This window comes from Sapajus apella, unplaced genomic scaffold (assembly GCF_009761245.1).
Source record: "Sapajus apella isolate SASKATOON/1434 unplaced genomic scaffold, GSC_monkey_1.0 scaffold14, whole genome shotgun sequence".
NCBI classification, from domain to species: Eukaryota; Metazoa; Chordata; class Mammalia; order Primates; family Cebidae; genus Sapajus; species Sapajus apella.
Genome location: NW_022436954.1, coordinates 26,622,330 through 26,641,770, shown reverse-complemented (window position 1 = coordinate 26,641,770; position 19,441 = coordinate 26,622,330). Strand labels below are relative to the sequence as shown.

At 44.1% G+C, this 19,441-nt stretch overlaps 1 protein-coding gene across 3 annotated transcripts in view; it reads left to right on the top strand.

The window, feature by feature from the left end:
* Positions 1–19,441, top strand: part of LDLRAD3 (low density lipoprotein receptor class A domain containing 3) — a 298,023-nt gene that overhangs the window by 130,592 nt on the left and 147,990 nt on the right. For all 3 annotated transcript variants that reach the window (XM_032282328.1, XM_032282327.1, XM_032282326.1), the window contains exon 3: positions 15,435–15,560. In XM_032282328.1, coding sequence (XP_032138219.1) covers positions 15,435–15,560 — 126 coding nt within the window. The remainder of the gene's footprint in view (positions 1–15,434; positions 15,561–19,441) is intronic.

The window sequence follows — 19,441 nt, the reverse complement described above, 5'->3', positions numbered from 1 at the left end:
CCTCTTTGCCCAAGTGAGATGGAAAAGGATCTAGAATAGAGTCCTCTTTGAGTTTACGTAAACTTGAAAACTGTCTGTGATTCTTACATTCCTCACTCATTTTCTTTTTGTTTTTCACATTTTTTCTACCACTTGTTAGGAGTCATCCCTTGGATGGTACCTCTCATGCAGTTGGATGATGCCTTTACTGAAATACTCCTTTTTTTAAGGTGGAAACTATTCTGTTCTGCCTGAGTCTCTGTGCCCACACCTGTTCTTAATCCCAGGGACTTGGATACACTGTCAGGAAGTTTTTCCACCAAGTAGTGAAAAGCCTCCAGAGGCTCAATTACCTAACTCACATTTATTTATTATCTTTTTAGATCTTTCGCAATCCCTTAAGATTTTTCTATAGAAGCAGCAGTTGGGAATGCCTTAGTTTCCTGCTTATAAATTCTCGAGAATTTTCATTCCAATATATATGCACACGAAAACATCTTTATTCACATATGTATGTGCATTACAAATAGCCAAAATAAATAACCTTTAAAAACTCCTTTAGATTATAATTTCCTAATCCCGAACTTGCTTCGTGGTTTTGCTTTTTTTTCTCTGTCATTCTTCATAATAAAAGTACTTTAAAGGTCAATGATAGCCACTTTGAATTCTGTTATGGTTTATAGTGTCTTTCTTCCTAAAAGCACGAAGAATCTTATGGACTTGTCTCTCTTCTGCTCCCTCAGTGCTTTTGGGGGGATGAGGAGATTTTGTTGACTTCCAGTAGCCTCATAATATCTTTGTGAGTTCGTAAAAAATGTTTCTTCATAAAAACAAATCTGACACATCACTTTTCTTTAGAAAGATGTCCGCTGGCTTCCAGGATAATTCCAGACTCCTGTCTGCCTCACTCCCAGACTCATCTCTTGCTGCATAGCCCATACCCCAGGTTCCCTAACTTCTCCCAGATTTCTGTACAAGCCATTACATGATTCAACTCTGAGCTTTAGTTCATGCCATTCCTCTTGCCTGGAGTGTCCTTCCCTCTTTTTTTCACTAATACACTCCTGATAATCTTTCACACCCAACTGAAGTAGCACAACTTTATGAAGTACTCCTTGGGTCCTCCAGGCTGAGTGAGTCCCACTCTCTCTGAGTTCCTTTTGCATTCTGGCCATTCCCCACATATTAATTAAGCATCCACTGCTGGGTAGAAAGTGTCTGAAAATAATAGTAATAATAAATGGGAATAGTAATAATAATAGCTAATACTGCATAATAATGCTGGATAATCTATAACACTCAATACTACATACTATATTTTATAATACTGTATTTTATAGTGAAATATCAAATAACTAAGATATATGTAACAATAGCAAATATAGTATTAACTATCATAGCTAATACTGTGAAAAAGTGCTAATTATTACATTGTCTTATTTAACCTCCAGAATGAGTGAGGTTGGTAGTGTTCATATCTCCATTTCCTGATAAGGAAATTGAGGCACAGAGAGGCTAACCAACTTACCATAAATCATAAATCATATGGCCAATAAGTGGTAGAGACAACATATGAACCAGGCAGGCTGATATCTAACTGCTTAACTGTTGTAATTAACTTTTTTACTTTTTGAGAGAGGGTTGCTCTGTCACCTAGGCTGGAGTACAGTGGCACAATCTTGGCTCACTGCAGCCTCTACCTCCTGGGCTGAAGCGATCCTCCCACCTCAGCCTCCAGAGTATGTAGGACTACAGGCATGTGCCTGGCTAATTTTTTTGTGCTTTTTGTGGAGACAAGATTTCACCATGTTGCCCAGGCTGATCTTGAACTCTGAGTTCAAGCGATCTACCCGTCTTGGCCTCCCAAAGTGCTGGGATTGCAGGTGTGAGCCACCACACCTAGCCATAATTAGCTATTGAAAGGCAAATGTTGATACGGCTTATGTAGTGCTTGCCACATCTCACGGCAATCATCTGTTTATTGTCTCTTTTTCTTTCTCCTTCTGTTGGCCAGGTGTTTTTTTTTTTTTTTTTTTTTTTTTTTGCTAGGGGCTTCTTGCTAGCAGAAATTGTTCTATTTTCTTTGCAACCCCCACACTTGGTCCTGTGTGTGGCATAAAGCGAGTTTGAGAATTAATGTTGGTGGAATGAATAACTGAAAGAGCAAAGCCTTAGACTGTCTAAATATTACATTGATTTCCACCTCATTTTTCTCAGGACCAGCCATCTATGTGAAAAGCAATTTGTAGAACCATGAACCATGTTAGAGAGGGGAGGGCACTGCTGAATCTCTATCAGACAGCAAGCATTTTGCTGTATTCTGTACATGCAAAATCTCGTTTTGTTTTCACAACAGCTGAGGAGTTCTGTATCATCTTTATCTTCCTTTTACACATGGGGACACTGAGGCTGAGGGAAGTTAAGTAATTCATCCAAGATCTCAGTGATTATGTGGTGGAACTGAGGTGGAAACCTGGATGATTCTTAACCCTAAGTCCTTCTGACCTCTTAACCCCACGCTGTAGGCCTCCTCAGTATAAAAGAGAAGAGGTTTGGAAAGAATTTTCTACGAGAATCTTCTGGCAAAGGTGTTTCAACCTTTCTTTCTTTCTGTATTTATATTCCAGTTAGCGTATGGTCTGTTGCTCTTTCACTCCCCAGTGTGTCTGTATGAAACAGCCAATATGTTATTTTAGGAAGAAATAATATATTGAAATATCTGATCAATAAAACTTGGAGTCTACTCCAGTAGTCATGTGGAGCTGAACTGTTAAAACAAGCAAAGGGCTTTTGCTCCATCCATAATTTTTGCAAAGGCTTGAATTCCAGGAGTGAGTTTGCTTTCTGGGCTGTTCATCGTCATCTGTCTTGGGACCACAATAAAAGAGCTCCCCGCTTTAACCCCCAGATTTCTTAAAGAATCCAGACAGATTACTTTTTTAAAGCCAGTTATTTTTATAAGGCTTTCTTTGCTTTCTTATCCCCAACCATGAAGTCATTTGAAAAGGAATCACAGTTTGACCTTTTACAAAATGAGCCAGAGGACTGAGTCTATTAATAGTAGCAACTTCAGATCGACTGCTTTTTGTAGTTTGTAACTGACCATGGCCGCAAGTGGGTATTCACTTTGGGAGCTGTGCACGTTGATTGAAATTATGTGAATTTTACACTTTGATTCTTTTCTAACGTATACTTTTGTGTAGCACTTGTCATTCTCACATCTTTACAGCAAGCTGAATTGTAACTGGTTCATAGCACAGTTTTTATGAAAAATAAGGCTTTTAATGTTTTCAATTAATGAAAAGATACCAGGTACTTTTACTGATATGAGAAGCACGTTCACACTGACCTCCTTTCAGTTCCTCCTTTACCGCACTGTTCTGCCTCCAGGCCTGTACACAGGTGGCTTCCTCTGGGAACATTTTTCATTCCACAATTCCACAAACACTAAGATTTCAAATGTGGCCTAGCCGTCTTCTGTGTGTTTGCATTCTTCGCAGGTGCAACACAGAGTTTGTGAATTAATATTAGTGAATGAAAAACGGAATGAGTGAGGCCTCACGCTGTAAATATTACATTGCTTTCCCACCTAGGCTGTGGTGGACCTCAGCTGAAACCGACATTCCCCTGAGAAGCTGGTACTGATGCCAGCCTCCGCCCTAGTTTGAGATGAAGTATCCAATAGCTCCCCCATCAGGGCACTGCTTGCATTGCATATAGCGGCTCCTTTACCCCGTTTCTGTCTTCCAATATCAGTTAGAGAGAGACTGTCAGCTTCACTTTTGAATTCCCACACAGCTGACTCAGCACTTGACAGATAGTAGGATGCTTAGAAATATTTTATTTATTGCCTCTTTAACCCAGTTTTCTATTGGCACTAGTAAAGGGTAAAATCTTACAAAATGGACAGAACTGAGTAAATTTCAAAGCTCTTAAAAGGGCCTTTTTGCTTGGACAACAACCATTAAATTTTTTTTTTTTTTTAAGACGGAATCCTGCTCTGTTACCTAGGCTAGAGTGCAATGGCGAGATCTCGGCTCATTGCAACCTCCACCTCCCTGGTTCAAGTGATTCTCCTGCCTCAGCCTCCCTAGTAGCTGGGATTACAGGCATCTGCCACCACATTCAGCTAATTTTTGTATTTTTAGTGGAGAAGGAGCTTCGCCATATTGGCCAGGCTGGTCTTGAATTTCTGACCGCAAGTGATCTGCCTGCCTCAGCCTCCTAAAGTGCTGGGATTACAGCGTGAGCCACCAAGCCCAGCCAACAACAACCATGTGTATATGAGCCCACAGCTTTTGTATGTGAAGCAGAATTTATACCTTGCACACAAATGGGGTAGAAGAGAGCAGTGTTGAAGTGGGGAAAAATCATAAAGAGGCCAGTTGTTTCCTTGTGGATGTTCATCTCATGGCAACTCCTCTATCTGGAATGTAAGTATTAGACTTGACTTGAAGGAGTAATGGCCAGAATAGGTCCCACATTGGCTCTGTAGCCATGATTCTTAGAGTGGCAACATCGGGAAGAAAGGAATGATGAGATCATTTGCTCTGTGGGTAAAATAAAAAGGTAGAATTAGTCAGAGTAGGATGTTCACATTTTAGTGCCCATTGGAATCCTTAGTGTGCTTAGGAAAAATGCAAATTCCCCTAGGGGAGAGACTCTGGAACCTGTATGTTTACAAGTATCCCTGGGGACCCTGCTGGAGGTGGATCTCTGTGACACCGCCCCAGAGGATGGGGCAGCCTGGAGAAATATTGGCAAGTAGGACAGTCCTAGGAGCAAGAACCTGCCTTGCCCTTTGTTAGGGTCCTTAGTCAAAGGAGACCATGAAGCCCAGGAAACTCAATTTAAGGAGCATCTCGCAGAAGGGGGACGCTGCATTTTCCCATTATTTTGCAACCCAGGAAAACCAATTCCAGCAAAGATTGATGCCCTGCACCCGGTGCAAATTTAAAATGATAAAAAGAAGAGTCATGGTTTCCTTGACCAGACAGGAATGTCCCCTACTCTGCAGAGTAATGAAATACGCAGATGTTAAAAGGAAAAGAGACAGAGATGGATGGAGAATAATAGAGCGCAGCAGCAGTTAAGGAGCGACTTAACAAAAATGCAGAGGAACCGTGGGATGCTCTCAGCCTTTGTGCTTCTAGGAACGTCATTGCCAACATGAGAGACAGTCCTGGGGTGGAGGCTTTTCTCATAGCCATCTGTGGCCAGAAGACAATACCATTTCCTTAAGGAGGAGGCAGTCATCAGTCCAAAGGATACCAAACTGTGAAATGTGCATATCCTTTGACCTAGCAGTTATACCTGCCTTCAGGATATAACGTACAAGTGAAAAAATAACATGCATCTGGCTGCATATTGTTTATTGAAAACACCCCAAATGTCCATCAGTAATGGGACTTACGTGTACATAGACACAATAAGGTTACCCTTAGCCATCAAAAATGATGATGTGTACCAGTAGTTATTGACATGAAAGTATGTTACATTATGTTATGCAGCAAAAAACAGGTTTCAGAGTAGCATATATTTTAATGGTGCATTTAAGTAAAATTGTATGCATTTCTGCCTATTAATTCAGTCTGTAATTATTGAGTAGCCTATGTGGCTGGCACTTCTCGGGGCATTGGAGATATATAGTGGCACTTTGCTATTGGAAATGTGGTGCCTGGAGCCAGCGGCATCGTCTGGGAGCTTGTTAGGAATGCAGAATCCCAGGCTCCACCCCAGACCCGCTGCATTTTAACAGGGTCCTGGGACAATCCATTTGCACACACTAGTTTTTGAGACCATGCTGTAAAAGCCTGTTTGCTACAATGCCCACAGTCTACTTCTCCACACTGTGGCAATTTCTTAAAAATTTTACATCTGCCTTTGTATGTTTCTCCACGCTTTGGCTTTTTTACAGTGAGCTCCGTCTTGTGTTTAAATCAAGGGTGGTGATATTGTGGAACAGCTCCTTGTTTGTTGGGCTCTTTCAGCCACATACCATCAGGATCCTGGGGCAGGAGTGGGAGGTGAGCAGGGGGCGAAGGCGAGTAGCTGTTGCTTATTTGACCAACTACAAAGGTCTAGAAGACAGACCCTGGAGACCCACAGCTCTAGCAGGAGCTGTTACCAGCCCGAGAGATGCAGCAGGTCTGATTAGCTGACTTCATGGCTGTTCTGGTGGAACAGAGGCTTCTATATTGCAGCCTCTCTCTAGCTGTATTGTGTGATTGCTGCTTGGGAAGCGTCCGGGGAGGCAGCCAGAGACAGCAAACCCATGTTGCGGTTTCCATCACCTTGAGCAGCCCTGAGCCCTTCCTGGGCAGATTGAGAGCCACAGGCATGATGTCTAGGGAAGAGCCTTCTCTATACAAGGCCTGGAATGTTCTGTTCCTTCGGGAGAGGGGCTTTTTTCTTGGGAATCTCTCCTGTATCTGTCCCAGATGAGAGGTTTGATCAGGTATGGCCCTAGGGTACCCTGCCTAAAGTGTAGTGTAGTTAAAAGAGGCTGGACTCAAGAGCAGGATAACTGGACAATAGACCAGTTCCACCCTAAATATAGCTATGTGCCTCTGGGCAAGTCCAGTTGCCTCTTTGGCCCTTGGTTTTCTCATCTGCGGAATGTGAGAATTAGTTACTGAGTGAACCCATGTGGACTGCCTGTGTGCTCCAGTTGTTACGAGTCTTCATCTTTAGGATTTCACAGCCTGGAAATACTGGCACGCCTCCTTGTCCCCTCTAGTTCTGGCATGGACCCCAAATATCGGTCCCAGGACTGTCTCTGATCTATGAGCTGGTTGTCACTGGCCCCTGGTGAAATGGGAAAAATAAGGACAGTCTACTAGACATGTAGCTGTAAAGTTTCTACTCTTTCAGGGTGGAGGGTTCTTTACTCTGAGACTGTGCCTTCCTGCATTTTGGATGCTAAGGCATATTTAGGGCAGTAGCAAGTGGAGGTCATTGCAGGTGTTTGTGTGAGTCTTTACTGGTAAAATTAAAAGTTGGCAATTGTGTTAGTCTTTCCTCCACTCTCATCTAGTTTATCATTTTTTATTTTTCTGGTCTGTGAATTCCAGGATTGTGAGAAGTAGGCTCTAAAAAGTCAGAGGAGGACTCAGATCAGGAAATAAACCCAATCCCCAGGAGAGCCTTGGTCCCCATCTTGCTGCCAATGAAAGCTGCTGCTTTAAAAAGTTTGTGGACCAGATCCTTGAAAAGTGGTGAATTCAAGTATTCAGTGGAATAGTCACCCTGTCTGCCTTTGTCAAGGTGATTTTAAAAACAGGCAGGGTCAGTCTTTCGCCTTCTGCCAGGCACTGCTGGGTTCCATGAGGAAATCTCTCATTTGCGAAAGTGGGGGGTGAGAGAGGGACAGTTGGGGCCTTGCCCAGGACCCCCCTTCCCCAAAGCCCTGTAGCAAGCCATGCAGGCAGGGAGCAGCTGACAGCTGCTGTCTGGGACAAGCTTCTCTCTGCCCCTGCCAGGCACTCGGCTGGTTGCCTGTGATCTGCTTTGCAGGCGTGTGATGATGCAAATGTAAATCATAACAGGACAGGCTCCCCTGACATAAACAGCAACTGAGCATGGCCGACCAGGCAGGAGGTCTCATTAGTCATTCCTGAAAAGGGTGTAAGGGCAGGGCCAAAGAGCTGGTTAATTGAATGACAGCTAATTCGTTTATTATTATTCGTATTTTCACTCTTTTCTGTTTCTCCTGTAAAACCTAGTCCTCTAGAGCTGGGCTGGTCCCTAGAGAAATCTAAGGGGGCAGCAGAGCAACTGTGCCCAGGGAAAGGTTTGAGCCTTGACCCTGTTTATATTAGCAGTGTCAAGTTAACTTCACTCCTGGACCTCAGTTTTTTCTAATCTATAAAATGCTTTTTATGTGTATGTGAGAACTTAAAGAAAAAGATATCTGAAACAGAGTGCAATGCTTAGCTCATGCTAAGCATTCAGGAAATGCTAGCCATGTTCTCCAGCCTCATTATTCCCTTTTATAGGTTCATTTGAACATTATGCAAATATTTATGAGGCACATGGTGTAGACTGTACCTGCAGCTCCTTTAAAAATGGTGAATGAGCCTGGGAGTGGTGGCACACGCCTGTAATCCCAGCTCTTTGGGAGGCTGATGAGGGTGGATCACGAAGTCAGGAGTTCAAGACCAGCCTGGCAAACATAGTGAAACCCTGTCTCTACTAAATATATAAAAATTAGCCAGGTGCGGTAGTGCACACCTGTAGTCCAGCTACTCGGGAAGCTGAGTCAGGAGAATCACTTGAACCTGGGAGGTGGAGGTTGCGGTGAGCCGGGACCATGCCATCGCACTGCAGCCTGAGTGACAAAGTGAGACTCTGTCTCAAATAAAAATGGTGAATGAAAGTGTGCAAATGAGTGTACATTCTCAGAGACAGGAAGACAGGGGCATTAGCCAAACAGCTTAATACAAAACTGGTGAGATCAGGTAGTGTTAGGTCCTATGAAGGGAAAGAAAAGAAGGCTGAGGGTTAGAGTGACTTTGAGTGGGAACTGAGGTTTCAGATAGTGCAGTGATTCAAAAGACTGAGTAAGATGGAGGAGTGAGCCATGCTGAGTCCTGGGAAAAAGACATTCCAGGCAGCAGGAACAGAGAGTGCAAAGGCCCTGGGGTGGGAATATGCTGCCTGGGCCTGAGGAGGAACAAGGAGGACTGTGTATTTAGATTTCCAAGATGGGAAGACCTTCATGGCCTTTATGAGAAAGCATGGAATTGGAGCGCAGCATGATGACTCTAGGTTTTATTCTAAAGTAACGGGAAGGCAGTGATGTTAGTGGAGGATGATGTGCTGAGGCTTATGAGGAAAACTCTCAGCATAGATGCAAAGCCTATAAGCATTCTTCCCTGAGCCCTCAAAAGGTACCCAGAACAAGACTGGCTGATCAAGGTCTGTGTGTGTGTGTGTGTGTGTGTGTGTGTGTCAGAAGCTTGAACCTGTTTGGAAGGACACGATGGCTGGAGAGCTGGCAAAGGGGCAGATTTGACCCTGGAAAATGGAACTCCTCTGCTTTTCTGTTAATGTAGACTTTCCCCAGCAGAAGCCAAAATGCCCATCTGCACAGAAAAAGCATTAACACAGCAGGCCTGACTGCTGCCTTTTGAAAAGTCTGCTTGCAACACTGGCCCTTGGCTGGCATCTGGGAACCTAAATTTCAGTAGGTTTCCCATTACCCAGCTGTTCACGGTGGCTCACTGGGCCTAAACTGGCTGTGCAGAGCATAGTTGATGCTGCTTTTCTGCAGGGAGTCTAGAAATTTGGTGTACCAAGAATACTTATGTGGCCAGCCCCTAATAAAAACCCTGGGCACTGAGCCTCTAACGAGCTGCCCTGGTAGATGACATTTCGCACATGTCAACAACTTGTTGCTGGAGGAATGAAGCACATCCTGTGTGTCTACACTGGAAGAGTACTGTGAAAGCTTCAGCCTGGTTTCCTGTGACTTCATTTCATAGACCTTTTTCTTTGGCCTTTTTATCCTTTCACTGTAAGAAATCTTAGCTTTGATTATATGCTGAGTCCTGGGAGTTACCCTAGTGAATCACTGAATCTGGGTGGGCTTGGAGACCCCAGCACAGCATCTTACATGAAGGGACTATAATGTTGATGTGTCTCATTACCGACGGTGTTGACCATGGTCACTTGGTTCAGGTGGTATCTACCAGGTTTCTCCACTATCAAGTGACTGTTTTTCTCTTTGTATTTAATAAAATATTGGGGAAGAAACTTCGAGACCACATGTTTCCTGTTTCTCCTCAAGCATTTCTTTTCTAATTTTAGCATCCATTGGCAGACCGTGCCTGTAACAGTTATTACAACAGTGTTTGCTTAGTGGTGACTTTGTGTCTCTCACACCTCTTCTACATTTATTAATGAGAAGTCTTCAATAAGGAAGAACTTTCCTTTCTCCCCTGTTTACTTATTTATTCAACAATTTTTGGCATCAGTCTCAGGTACTAGATCTTTATTTTATTGGCCTCAGATATTTATTTTATTTTCTGTGTCATAATCTGATACTGTTGTTGATTTTGTTGCTTGGATTGTTCTAGCTTCAGCTATTGGGAACTTCAGGTTAACTTCTGTATCCTTTTGACATGCTTCTGTGATATTTTGACACTTATTTACTTTATTTTGACACTTCGGGCAACAGAATTTACTCCGGGTTCATCTTGTATATTCTTCCTGGAATCAACCACTTATCCAAGGAGGTTGATTCTCTTTATTGGTTAATGATATTTAGAAACCAGGATCTGGGTACTAGGTGTGCTTATTGCTGTTGAGATGTACTGCTTCTAGTCTCTCTCAGCAGACAGAGTAAGAAACTGTATGTATGTGCAGTATCCCATACATACACACAAGTCAGTATTTACTTTTGTCTGTCTGTCTGTCTATCCATCCATCCATGCTGTCTAATTTTTAAAGACAGACTGAATTTTGAATTCATACTGATGCCTCCAATTCCTTCAAATTTCCATTGGAAATTTTGGTTCAGTTTCCAATGAACCAGTGCCTTAGGGTTCATTTTATCCTTCTCACTTTCTTTATTTGCAACTTCTTTCTCTGACAGAAATCTTGTTCTCATTATTTACAATACATGTATATATTTGTTCAACCCTAGTGCACCTAGAAGTTAGTTTCAGAATTGCTAACCCATACCTTTGGGAAAAACAAATACAACTGGTGTACAGTATTGTAGTTTTTTTTTTTAGCTTTATGGAATCTAGTCAAAATAATGTTTTCCTTAGTTACTTAGGCTGGTTCTTTTCTTCCCCACCCCCTTCAGTGCGGTGGTGTTATTTACCTGTAATACAGTTATGTTTACTTGTTATTGTTTATATTTCATTTTGCATTTTCCCCACATGTGATTGATTTTATGTGTTTATTTTGGGGGTATGTAAAATACTACCATGGTTCTAAGATACACACTGCTCTGAGTATATTTACACAAGTATATGTTGAGTCAGATAGATATACTCAGAGAAATGTGCAATCTTCTCATCCTATTATCTTGTCTGATATCAGTTCCTACGTTACTTCATTCCTTTCCCACTCACCCACTATAGATAACCAGTCTCTTTAGTTTCTGCTTTATCCTCCTGTATTTCTTGTGTACAGATAAGCCAATACATGTATATTTTCTTATACTCCCTTCTTTGCTTATATGGAGGGCAGCAAAGTACTGTTATAGGATCTTTGGGGTGTCACTTTGCCAGCTGGAAATTTCTGTGTCCGATGGCATCTTTGCCTAAGTTTGGCTCTGGCCTACTGGGCTCCTCTGCCCACTTGGCCTGGCAGGCTATGCTTGGCTCCTGCTACTGGACGAGATCTCATGCCTGCGAAGGGTGAGCCAGGTGCAAAGCAGCCAAGATTGTATGAGTGAGTGTGGAGTTCAGCCACTGCACAGCCAGGAATGCCAGCTCTGGTGGGGTGGGCAGCTTCAGGCACTGGCATGGGTGCCAACTCCCTGCAAGGCTGTGGTTGGACCAGGCGTACCATAAGCAGCTTCCACAGCTGACACTGGGTGGGGAGTGTGGTGTATCACCTGGAAGTTTGGAGATGCTAGGAACTGCAGAGCCCTAAACAGGGTATCACAACCCTGGCTTGGGATGCTTCTAGGTCTAGGCTCCCTGAAGGGCCACAGCTCTTCTCTCCTTCTTTCTTCTCTCCTCTTGTCTCCTGCAGCATGGTGGGCAAACAGCATGTTTCGGCCCTGTTTGTGTTACAGCTCTTTTAGCCCTGCCATTCAGCAAGTCCCTAGTTCTTGTCCTGTATCCAGGAAGAATGAGGAACGCAGACAAGTGGAGGGTGAGCAAGACAAAGAGGAACTTTACTGAGGAATAGGAGAGCTCAGAGGATACCCACAGTGGGCAGCTCCTCTCTGTAGCCAGGGTGTCCTGATGCGTGTTCAGCTCTCAGAAGAGAGGGTAGCTCCTTTCTGTAGCTTGTCCCATTGTCTCCTCAAGTCTGGCTGAGTCCAGGGCTTTTATGGGCCTCAGAGGGGCGGAAGTATATGCCAATTGATCCATGTGCAGGCCTAGAAAAGTTCCCACTCCTGTCTGCAGGACCCATAGCCTGGCCTCCAGGCTCCAGGCCTTCCTGGCTTGAAGATTGGGCTTTACCAAGGGACCTGCCCCTTCTGCCTAAGAGCCTGTCCGCTTCCTTCTGCCTTTCATAGTGCCCAGATTTGTGTCAAGGGGCACCTGCAGGGCAGTGCCGAGCTGCCCTAAGCACCCCCTTGGTCTTCCTCCCATGCTCATTTTCACCCAGAGTCTGGAGATGCTTGAGATGGCAGGAGGCTGGCTTGTCAATGCAGCCCTGAGCATGCGCACATCTGGCCAGGTTGCAACAGTGCCAGGCTTGACCTCAGCTTTGCTCCATGATCTGAGTGGGTACTGACAGCAGGGAGAGGCCAGGCAGCTGGAACAGACACCTCTGAGCCTGTAGGAGTAACAGGGGAACCTTCCTGGGCTCCCTGAGAGTGCAGAGATGTCTGGGTCTGGGGCTGTAATTTGAGTGGCTGCAGCTATGCCCAGAAGGGTGAGGCATTCCTGCCTGCTCCAGGCTCCGGTGACACCATGGAGCATGGTACTGCCCTGGGCCCAGCCCTGTCTCAGTGCACCTCTCTGCCTGCCCCATCATAGTGGCTCCCAGGGTGGTGGGCGAGGTGTAGGTGGTATCGCAGCCCCGGGCAACCCCATGCAAATGAACCTGAGCTTCCAGGACCAGCCCCAGGCAAGTCCCGGCTACGCCTTCAGCTCACAGACCCCTGGGATACAGTGGGGAGTGAGATTGAGACTGTGTCAGAGGCTCCAGGCCTGGGAGCAGGTGGTTGGCTGCCTTGGGTACGCAGGGCACAGGGGACCTACTGCTGCCACTGCTGCTCCCATAGCCAATCCTGCTGCCACCACTCGCACCTCCTCGCTGCACCTGGCATGATGGCAGCGGCCACCCTGGACAGCCTGCTGCTGCCATCACTACTATAGATACTCTTTTGTACTTTATGTTTTTGACTTACCAGTATGTCCTGGAAATCACTTCATATCAGCTTATAGGGATCTTTCATAATAGGCTTTTAAGATGTGGTCATCAGAAAAACATTTGTAGCATCCCAAGGATCAGTTTTTAAATTCTCTGAACTTAGTGATGACGATGATGATGATGATGATGACAAATAGCAGAAGCATTACCATTAATTGAGCATCTACTGTATGCCATGCTCTATACTGTTTTGTATAGATTATCTCACTTAATCCTTACTAGAGCCTGAGGAAGTAGATGTTATCTCCAATTTATGGATAAGTGTTGTGGCTGCAACTGGTTGGAGCTGATGTCGTGAGCGGTAAAAGAGTTTACCAAGACAGTCACTCGTAAAGAAAGGCAGATTTGTTAGCAAAAGGACAAAAATATGTTGCCTGGGTGCAACAGGCAGCACAGCAGAGAAGGGGCTGTCTGCACAGAGGCAGGGGCTGGAGGAAGTTTTATAGGGTCGTGCTGGAGGGGCGTACTTGTGGAAAAGGTATTTAATGAAAGGATGTTATGGCAGTGGGCTTGTTATTAGTCATTTCTTGGAACAATTGTTCTCCCCCACCTGGGCCCTCTTACTTATTTCTTACTTATCAGGATGCCACAATATGGAAACTGAAGTCCAGCAACATTTGGAAACTTGCCCAAAGTCATAAAAAATAGAGTTGGAATTTGAACCCAGGACTGTCCTGAGTTTGTGCTTTGAGAAGAGTACACCAGTACCATGACAGAAGTTTCAGAGTGAAACAAAGCCATGTGGGTTTTTAACACCTGGTACATTTCAGGCCTTAAAACTATGACAATTGTGAGTTGGATGTTGCCAAAGTCAGCATGTTACAGATAGTAAGAACATGGAGGTAATTTATTGCCTGTTTGTTCCAAAGAAATGACTCTTCCTTCTTGGAGGACCATGGGTCCTGCCTGTAAGACAGGAGACAAGAGGGATGCTACACAGGGCCTGCTACCTAGGATGTAGCAATAGATCTCATCGTACACCTCCTAATCGCAAGCCAGAGCACCAGAACCATTAACGGAAGACTACATTACCCCACAGGGCTGTTTGGTTTAGCAGGACACTCAATCAAGCCCAGGTTACAGCAGTTTCTGCTAAAACTGTTTGTACAGCATGAATGGAAGAAGAATTTCTTTGGAACAGGAGTCTGGCTTCTGTTGTGAAAAGTGACAGCCTCTGGCAGAGAGAGAGGCAATGCTGTTGAGTTGGTTGAGATCAGGGCTTCTGGAATCTGCCTCCCTGGGGCCTCACCCAACTCTTGATTTTCCAGCTGTGTGACCTTGGGCGAGTCACTTCATCTCTCAAAGCGCATTTATGAAGTGGTGATAAGAACCATACTCATTTATGTTTGGAGCTCCCAAGACCACCCCAGGTTCAGCTCTTCACCAGGAGGATTCACAGGACTCAGTATATAATCATACTCATGGCTATGATTAATTACAGCAAAGGGATACAAGCAAAATCAACACAGGTAAAAGACGAATGGAATGAAGTCCAGAGAAAGCCAGGTTCAGGCATCCAGGAGCCCTCTCCCAGTTCAGTCCAAAAGATGCACTTCATTCCTCCAGCAACGAGTTGTAATGATGCATGTGGAATGATATAGACCAGGGACACTCACTAGAGACTCAGTATCCAGAATTTTTATCCGGGGCTGATCACATAGGCACCCTTTGCTCGGCATGTACCAAAATTACAGACTCCCAGAAGGAAGGAAAGTAGGGGTGTTTAGTGTAAGTTGTACTGTTTGCATAAACAGTTTAGGCACTGTGAGCCACTCTTGTTAGGGTGGTGCAAAGTCTCCCAAAATCCAAGTTCCCAGACTCCAGCCAAGCAAGAGCCAATCTTGCAAGCAGGTCTTTGTAAGCATAGCAGTTTCAGTTCTGTTTTGTTACCTCTTTTCTGCCCATCATCCCATTGGGTGGTTACTGGGTAGATTAAATGAGATGAGCCATGCAAAGCACTCAGCACACTGCCTAGTATGGTGAATACTTACTAAATGTTGATTACAGCTCCTTTGACATTCAGGGAATGAATTTTGATTGGTGCTTCAGCAGCTTCATCTACTCATCATCCATTCACTTACCTGTTCTTTGTTCATGGCTTTGTTCAGTACATTTTGATTGGCACTTGCTGGGGTGCAGGGTCTGTGTTAGCCTCTTGGGTATTTTTGAAGCAGTAACATTAGCCATTCCCTCTCTAGAGGATGCTGCACGTGGGTGTCCAATCTGGCTGGGGGTTTGAAGCGGGTGGTGGTAATGAGAAGAAACCTTCAGGGACTTTAAGGTAAATCTTAAATGGACCAATTTTCACATTCAGTGTCAGTGGGTAAGTATGCAGTCATCTGAGAACATCTCCTGATGTCTTGCTGTTTGTCTTTTTCTTCCTGCAGCCAAGGCTAAGTCGAAATGCGGCCCAACCTTCTTCCCCTGCGCCAGCGGCATCCACTGCATCATTGGTCGCTTCCGGTGCAATGGGTTTGAGGACTGTCCCGATGGCAGTGATGAAGAGAACTGCAGTAAGTGCCGCTCACTTGGACACTGTGATCCCTTGTTCTTTCTGGCCAGCCATACTTGTCCACGTTGGTCACCTTCATCATGTGCTTCTTGTACCTAGAGGCTCAGTCATTCTCTTCTTTTACTCAGATTCTGTTCTTTCCCACTTCTTTCTTGTGCAAATCTGTAAACGTTCAGCCTGAGGCTTGCTTTATTTTCAGTTCTGACAATAGCTCTGCAAATGTGGACGTATTATCCATAATTAACAGATGAGAAATTTCAAGTTAGAGGAGTATATTAACTCATCCAGGGTTATATAGCTCAGAAGTAGCAGAGCCATTTCTAGGTTCATTCAAGCCCTCATCTGACTGATACAACTCTTCATGTTTATGCGTTTGCTTTTTTTTTTTTTTTAAAACTTTGAATTCTTTTCTTCAAAAAGTTGGTTGGGCGTGGTGGCTCTCACCTGTAATCCCAGCACTTTGGGAGCCTGAGGCGGGAAGATCACTTGAGTCGGGAGTTTGAGACCAGCACTGAGCAACATGGTAAAACCCCATCTCTACAAAACATACAAAAATTAGGCGAGCTTGGTGGTGCATGCCTGTAGTCCCAGCTACTCCGGAGGGTAAGGTGGGAGGATTGCTTAAGCCCAGGAGGTCAAGGCCACAGTGAGCTGAGATGGCACCACTGCACTCTAGCCTGGGCAACAGAGTTAGACCCTGTCTCAAAAAAAATTGTTTATATATTAGTTGTATGCATACTATAAAAATTTATTCTTGAAAAAACAATTCAAGTAGGATAGATGAAGTTAATGTCCTCCTTGACTGTAACTACCCTGATTTGTTTTATCTACTGTATAATATTCCCCTGGCATCAGCACATGTGCATGTGTGCGCGTGCACACACACACACACGCACACAGACACACGCACAGACACACAGACACACACGCAGACACACAGACATACAGACATGTTCACTCCCCCTCACCTTGCATCTTAGCAGTCTTGCTACTACGTTTAACTACTCCTTGGCTTGAATACGTGCAGATCCTTCCTTTTAGCATCCTGGTGTCCACAATGACTTCGCATACAGCAGCCTCAGTGACCTTCAAGCCTCTCTTATCTGCCTTTAATGCTGTCCCAGCTCTCCCAGCAAATTGCTTCATACCTGCCATTGGTCACTCTGGTCATTGTTTATTCTTTTTCGCCATCCCTCAAAACATTTAGACTACTTGAGACTTGATAACTATCATTGACTCTGAACAAACTGACACATTTATTTTCTGTGGATATGCATATATGTGTGCGCGCGCGTGCGCGCGTGTGTGTGTGTGTGCGTATGTATATATAAAGACTTTATGTTTTAGAGCAGTTGGGGTTTACAGCAAAACTGAGAGGAAGCTACAGAGATTTTCCATATCCTGTGCCCCAACACATGCACAGCTTCTCCCATTATCAACACCCCGGCCAGCGTGATACAGCCGTTACAATCAAACCTGTGTTAACACATCATTATCACTCCAAGTCCATCGTTTACACTAGGGTTCACTCTTGGTTTGAACATTCTATGGATCTTGATAAATATAGCACGACGTGTAGCCACCATTATAGTGTCATATAGAATAGTTTCACTGCCCTAAACATTTTCTGTGCTCACCCTGTTCATCCCTTTTTGTACCCCCACTACGCATTTTAATAAGTGTTTTTCTTCTGATTATTGTGAAGAACTTGTAAAATATAAACAAGTATAAACAAGAAAGCAAAACTGCCCACATCCCATAAGTTAGAATGAGACACTATTAATATTTATGCCATTTTATGCCAGTTCTCTCTTGTCCTCCCCTCCCCTCCCTTCCTCTCCCCCCCCCTCCCCCCCCCCCCACTCCTTGTCTTCTCTCTCTACTTCTCTCCTCCTCTCTCTCTTCCTTCGGACCCACTTTCCTCCCCACCTTTCTCTCACTCCTTCTCCCCTTCTCTACACACACACACACACACACACACACACACACACACACACACACACACACAGCCCCCTTCTCTAAGCACAGTGTACTTACTTGCAATGTCCTGTATATTGTGACCATTTTCACATTATTACTTTTTTCCAAACATAAGTTTTAATGACTTCAGTGATTCTTTTGATAGATTATTTTCTTCCCCTTACCTCATTGGCTCAATTTTAAGTCTCTGATGAGGAGGACAACTGTCTACTACGTCATTTATGCCTTTCTAGGGAGCAGTCCTGGCTATCTCTTCTCAGCAGGGGCACAGGAAGTTGATAACTCTCCCCTGCACTTTGTCCTGTTGTCTTATTTCATCTTCTGGGCCTCAAGTGTCAGGAATCTGGCACAGCCAGCAGATGATTGTGTGGCTAGCAGGGTGATGGCCATGCTCCCCAGCAGGGAGGGTGCGTATCACTAAGAGGATAGGGGTGTGACTGGGAGAAATGACTCTGGAGCAGGCTCTGGCTTGGATTTGTGCTGTGCCCTAATGAAGCATGGGTTGGACATGCCACATTATCTCTTGCATAGTGGTTTCCTGGTCACCACACTGGGATGCTGAGAGCCTTCTTCCCGGGAGTGCTGGAGAATTCAATGAAATAATAACTGAAAAGTGCTCAGTATAGTGGCTGGCACAGAGTAATTGATTTTTGAAAATTAGCGGTTTAAAACAAAACTGTGAGAAAAGACCATAGTTATTAGGCTGATGCCTTTCACGTTGGACTTACAAAAATACACTTCTTTTGTATTTTATTTGGACTTACTAAAATACTCCTTTAGTAAGTATCAGCTTGATCTCTGCTTCCTCCTGTCCATGGGAATCTTATAATCTAAGAAGAAATTACACACACGTACACACAAACACACACCCCAAAAAATGCAATGGCAATAAAATGCAAGTGTGACACATTGTAGTATAAGCATTCTAAATGATTATGTCATCCTACATATTCCCTGCCATAATTAAAGACCCTGTATGACTTAAATGTTTAGATATTGGTCTTTAATTTTCTCTTTTTCTTGAGACAGGTCTTGCTCTGTCACCCAGGCTGGAGTGCAGTGATGCCATCACAGTCACTCTAGCCTAAACCTTTTGGGCTCAAGTGATCCTCCCACCCCAGCCTCCTGAGTAGCTGGGATCACAGGTGTGGGCCACCACACCCCTAATTTAAAAATAAATTATTTCTTGTAGAGATAGTCTTTTGCCCTGTTGCCCAGGCTGGTCTTGAGCTCCTGGACTCAAATGATCCTCCCACCTTGGGTTCCCAAAGTTCTGGGATTATAGGCATGAGCTACCATGACTGGCCTGGTCTGTGATTTTCTAAATGGGTAAATTATACGAGTTCCAAACTATGCCAATGAGGATTAAGCCAGCATCTTCCTCTGACATAGCTACCATTTAAAAATAGTGGTTCTGAAGCTGGACGAGGTGGCACCCACCGTAGCCCTAGCTACTCGGGAGAGTGAGGTGGGGGGATTGCTTAAGCCCCGGAGTTCAAGGTCAGCCTGGGTAACATAGCACGACCCCATCTCTAAAAAATAAATAAGTAAATATGATTTTTTAAAAATTAGAAAAATAGTGGTTCTAGCTCACTATTTTGAAAATTGGTAAATAAAAATATGAGTCAAACATTTACCTCCTCTTTCCTATGTGAATTATACTTCAGAGTAATCAAATAGCTGACTTTAAAAGGTTATTTTTTATTGAAGAATATCAGCTAATAGAAGAATAAAGAAATTAGAGTATCTTCGTTTTGTAGCTCCTAATGAAGAATGGATCTAGGTAATGATCATCAATGACAGCTTAAAACCATTAGGTAAAAAATGGATGGAGCCTTCATAATGGATAGATCAGGCTAAAAACTCTTGAATCTACTCGTCAGTGTTTTCACAGACAGCTTT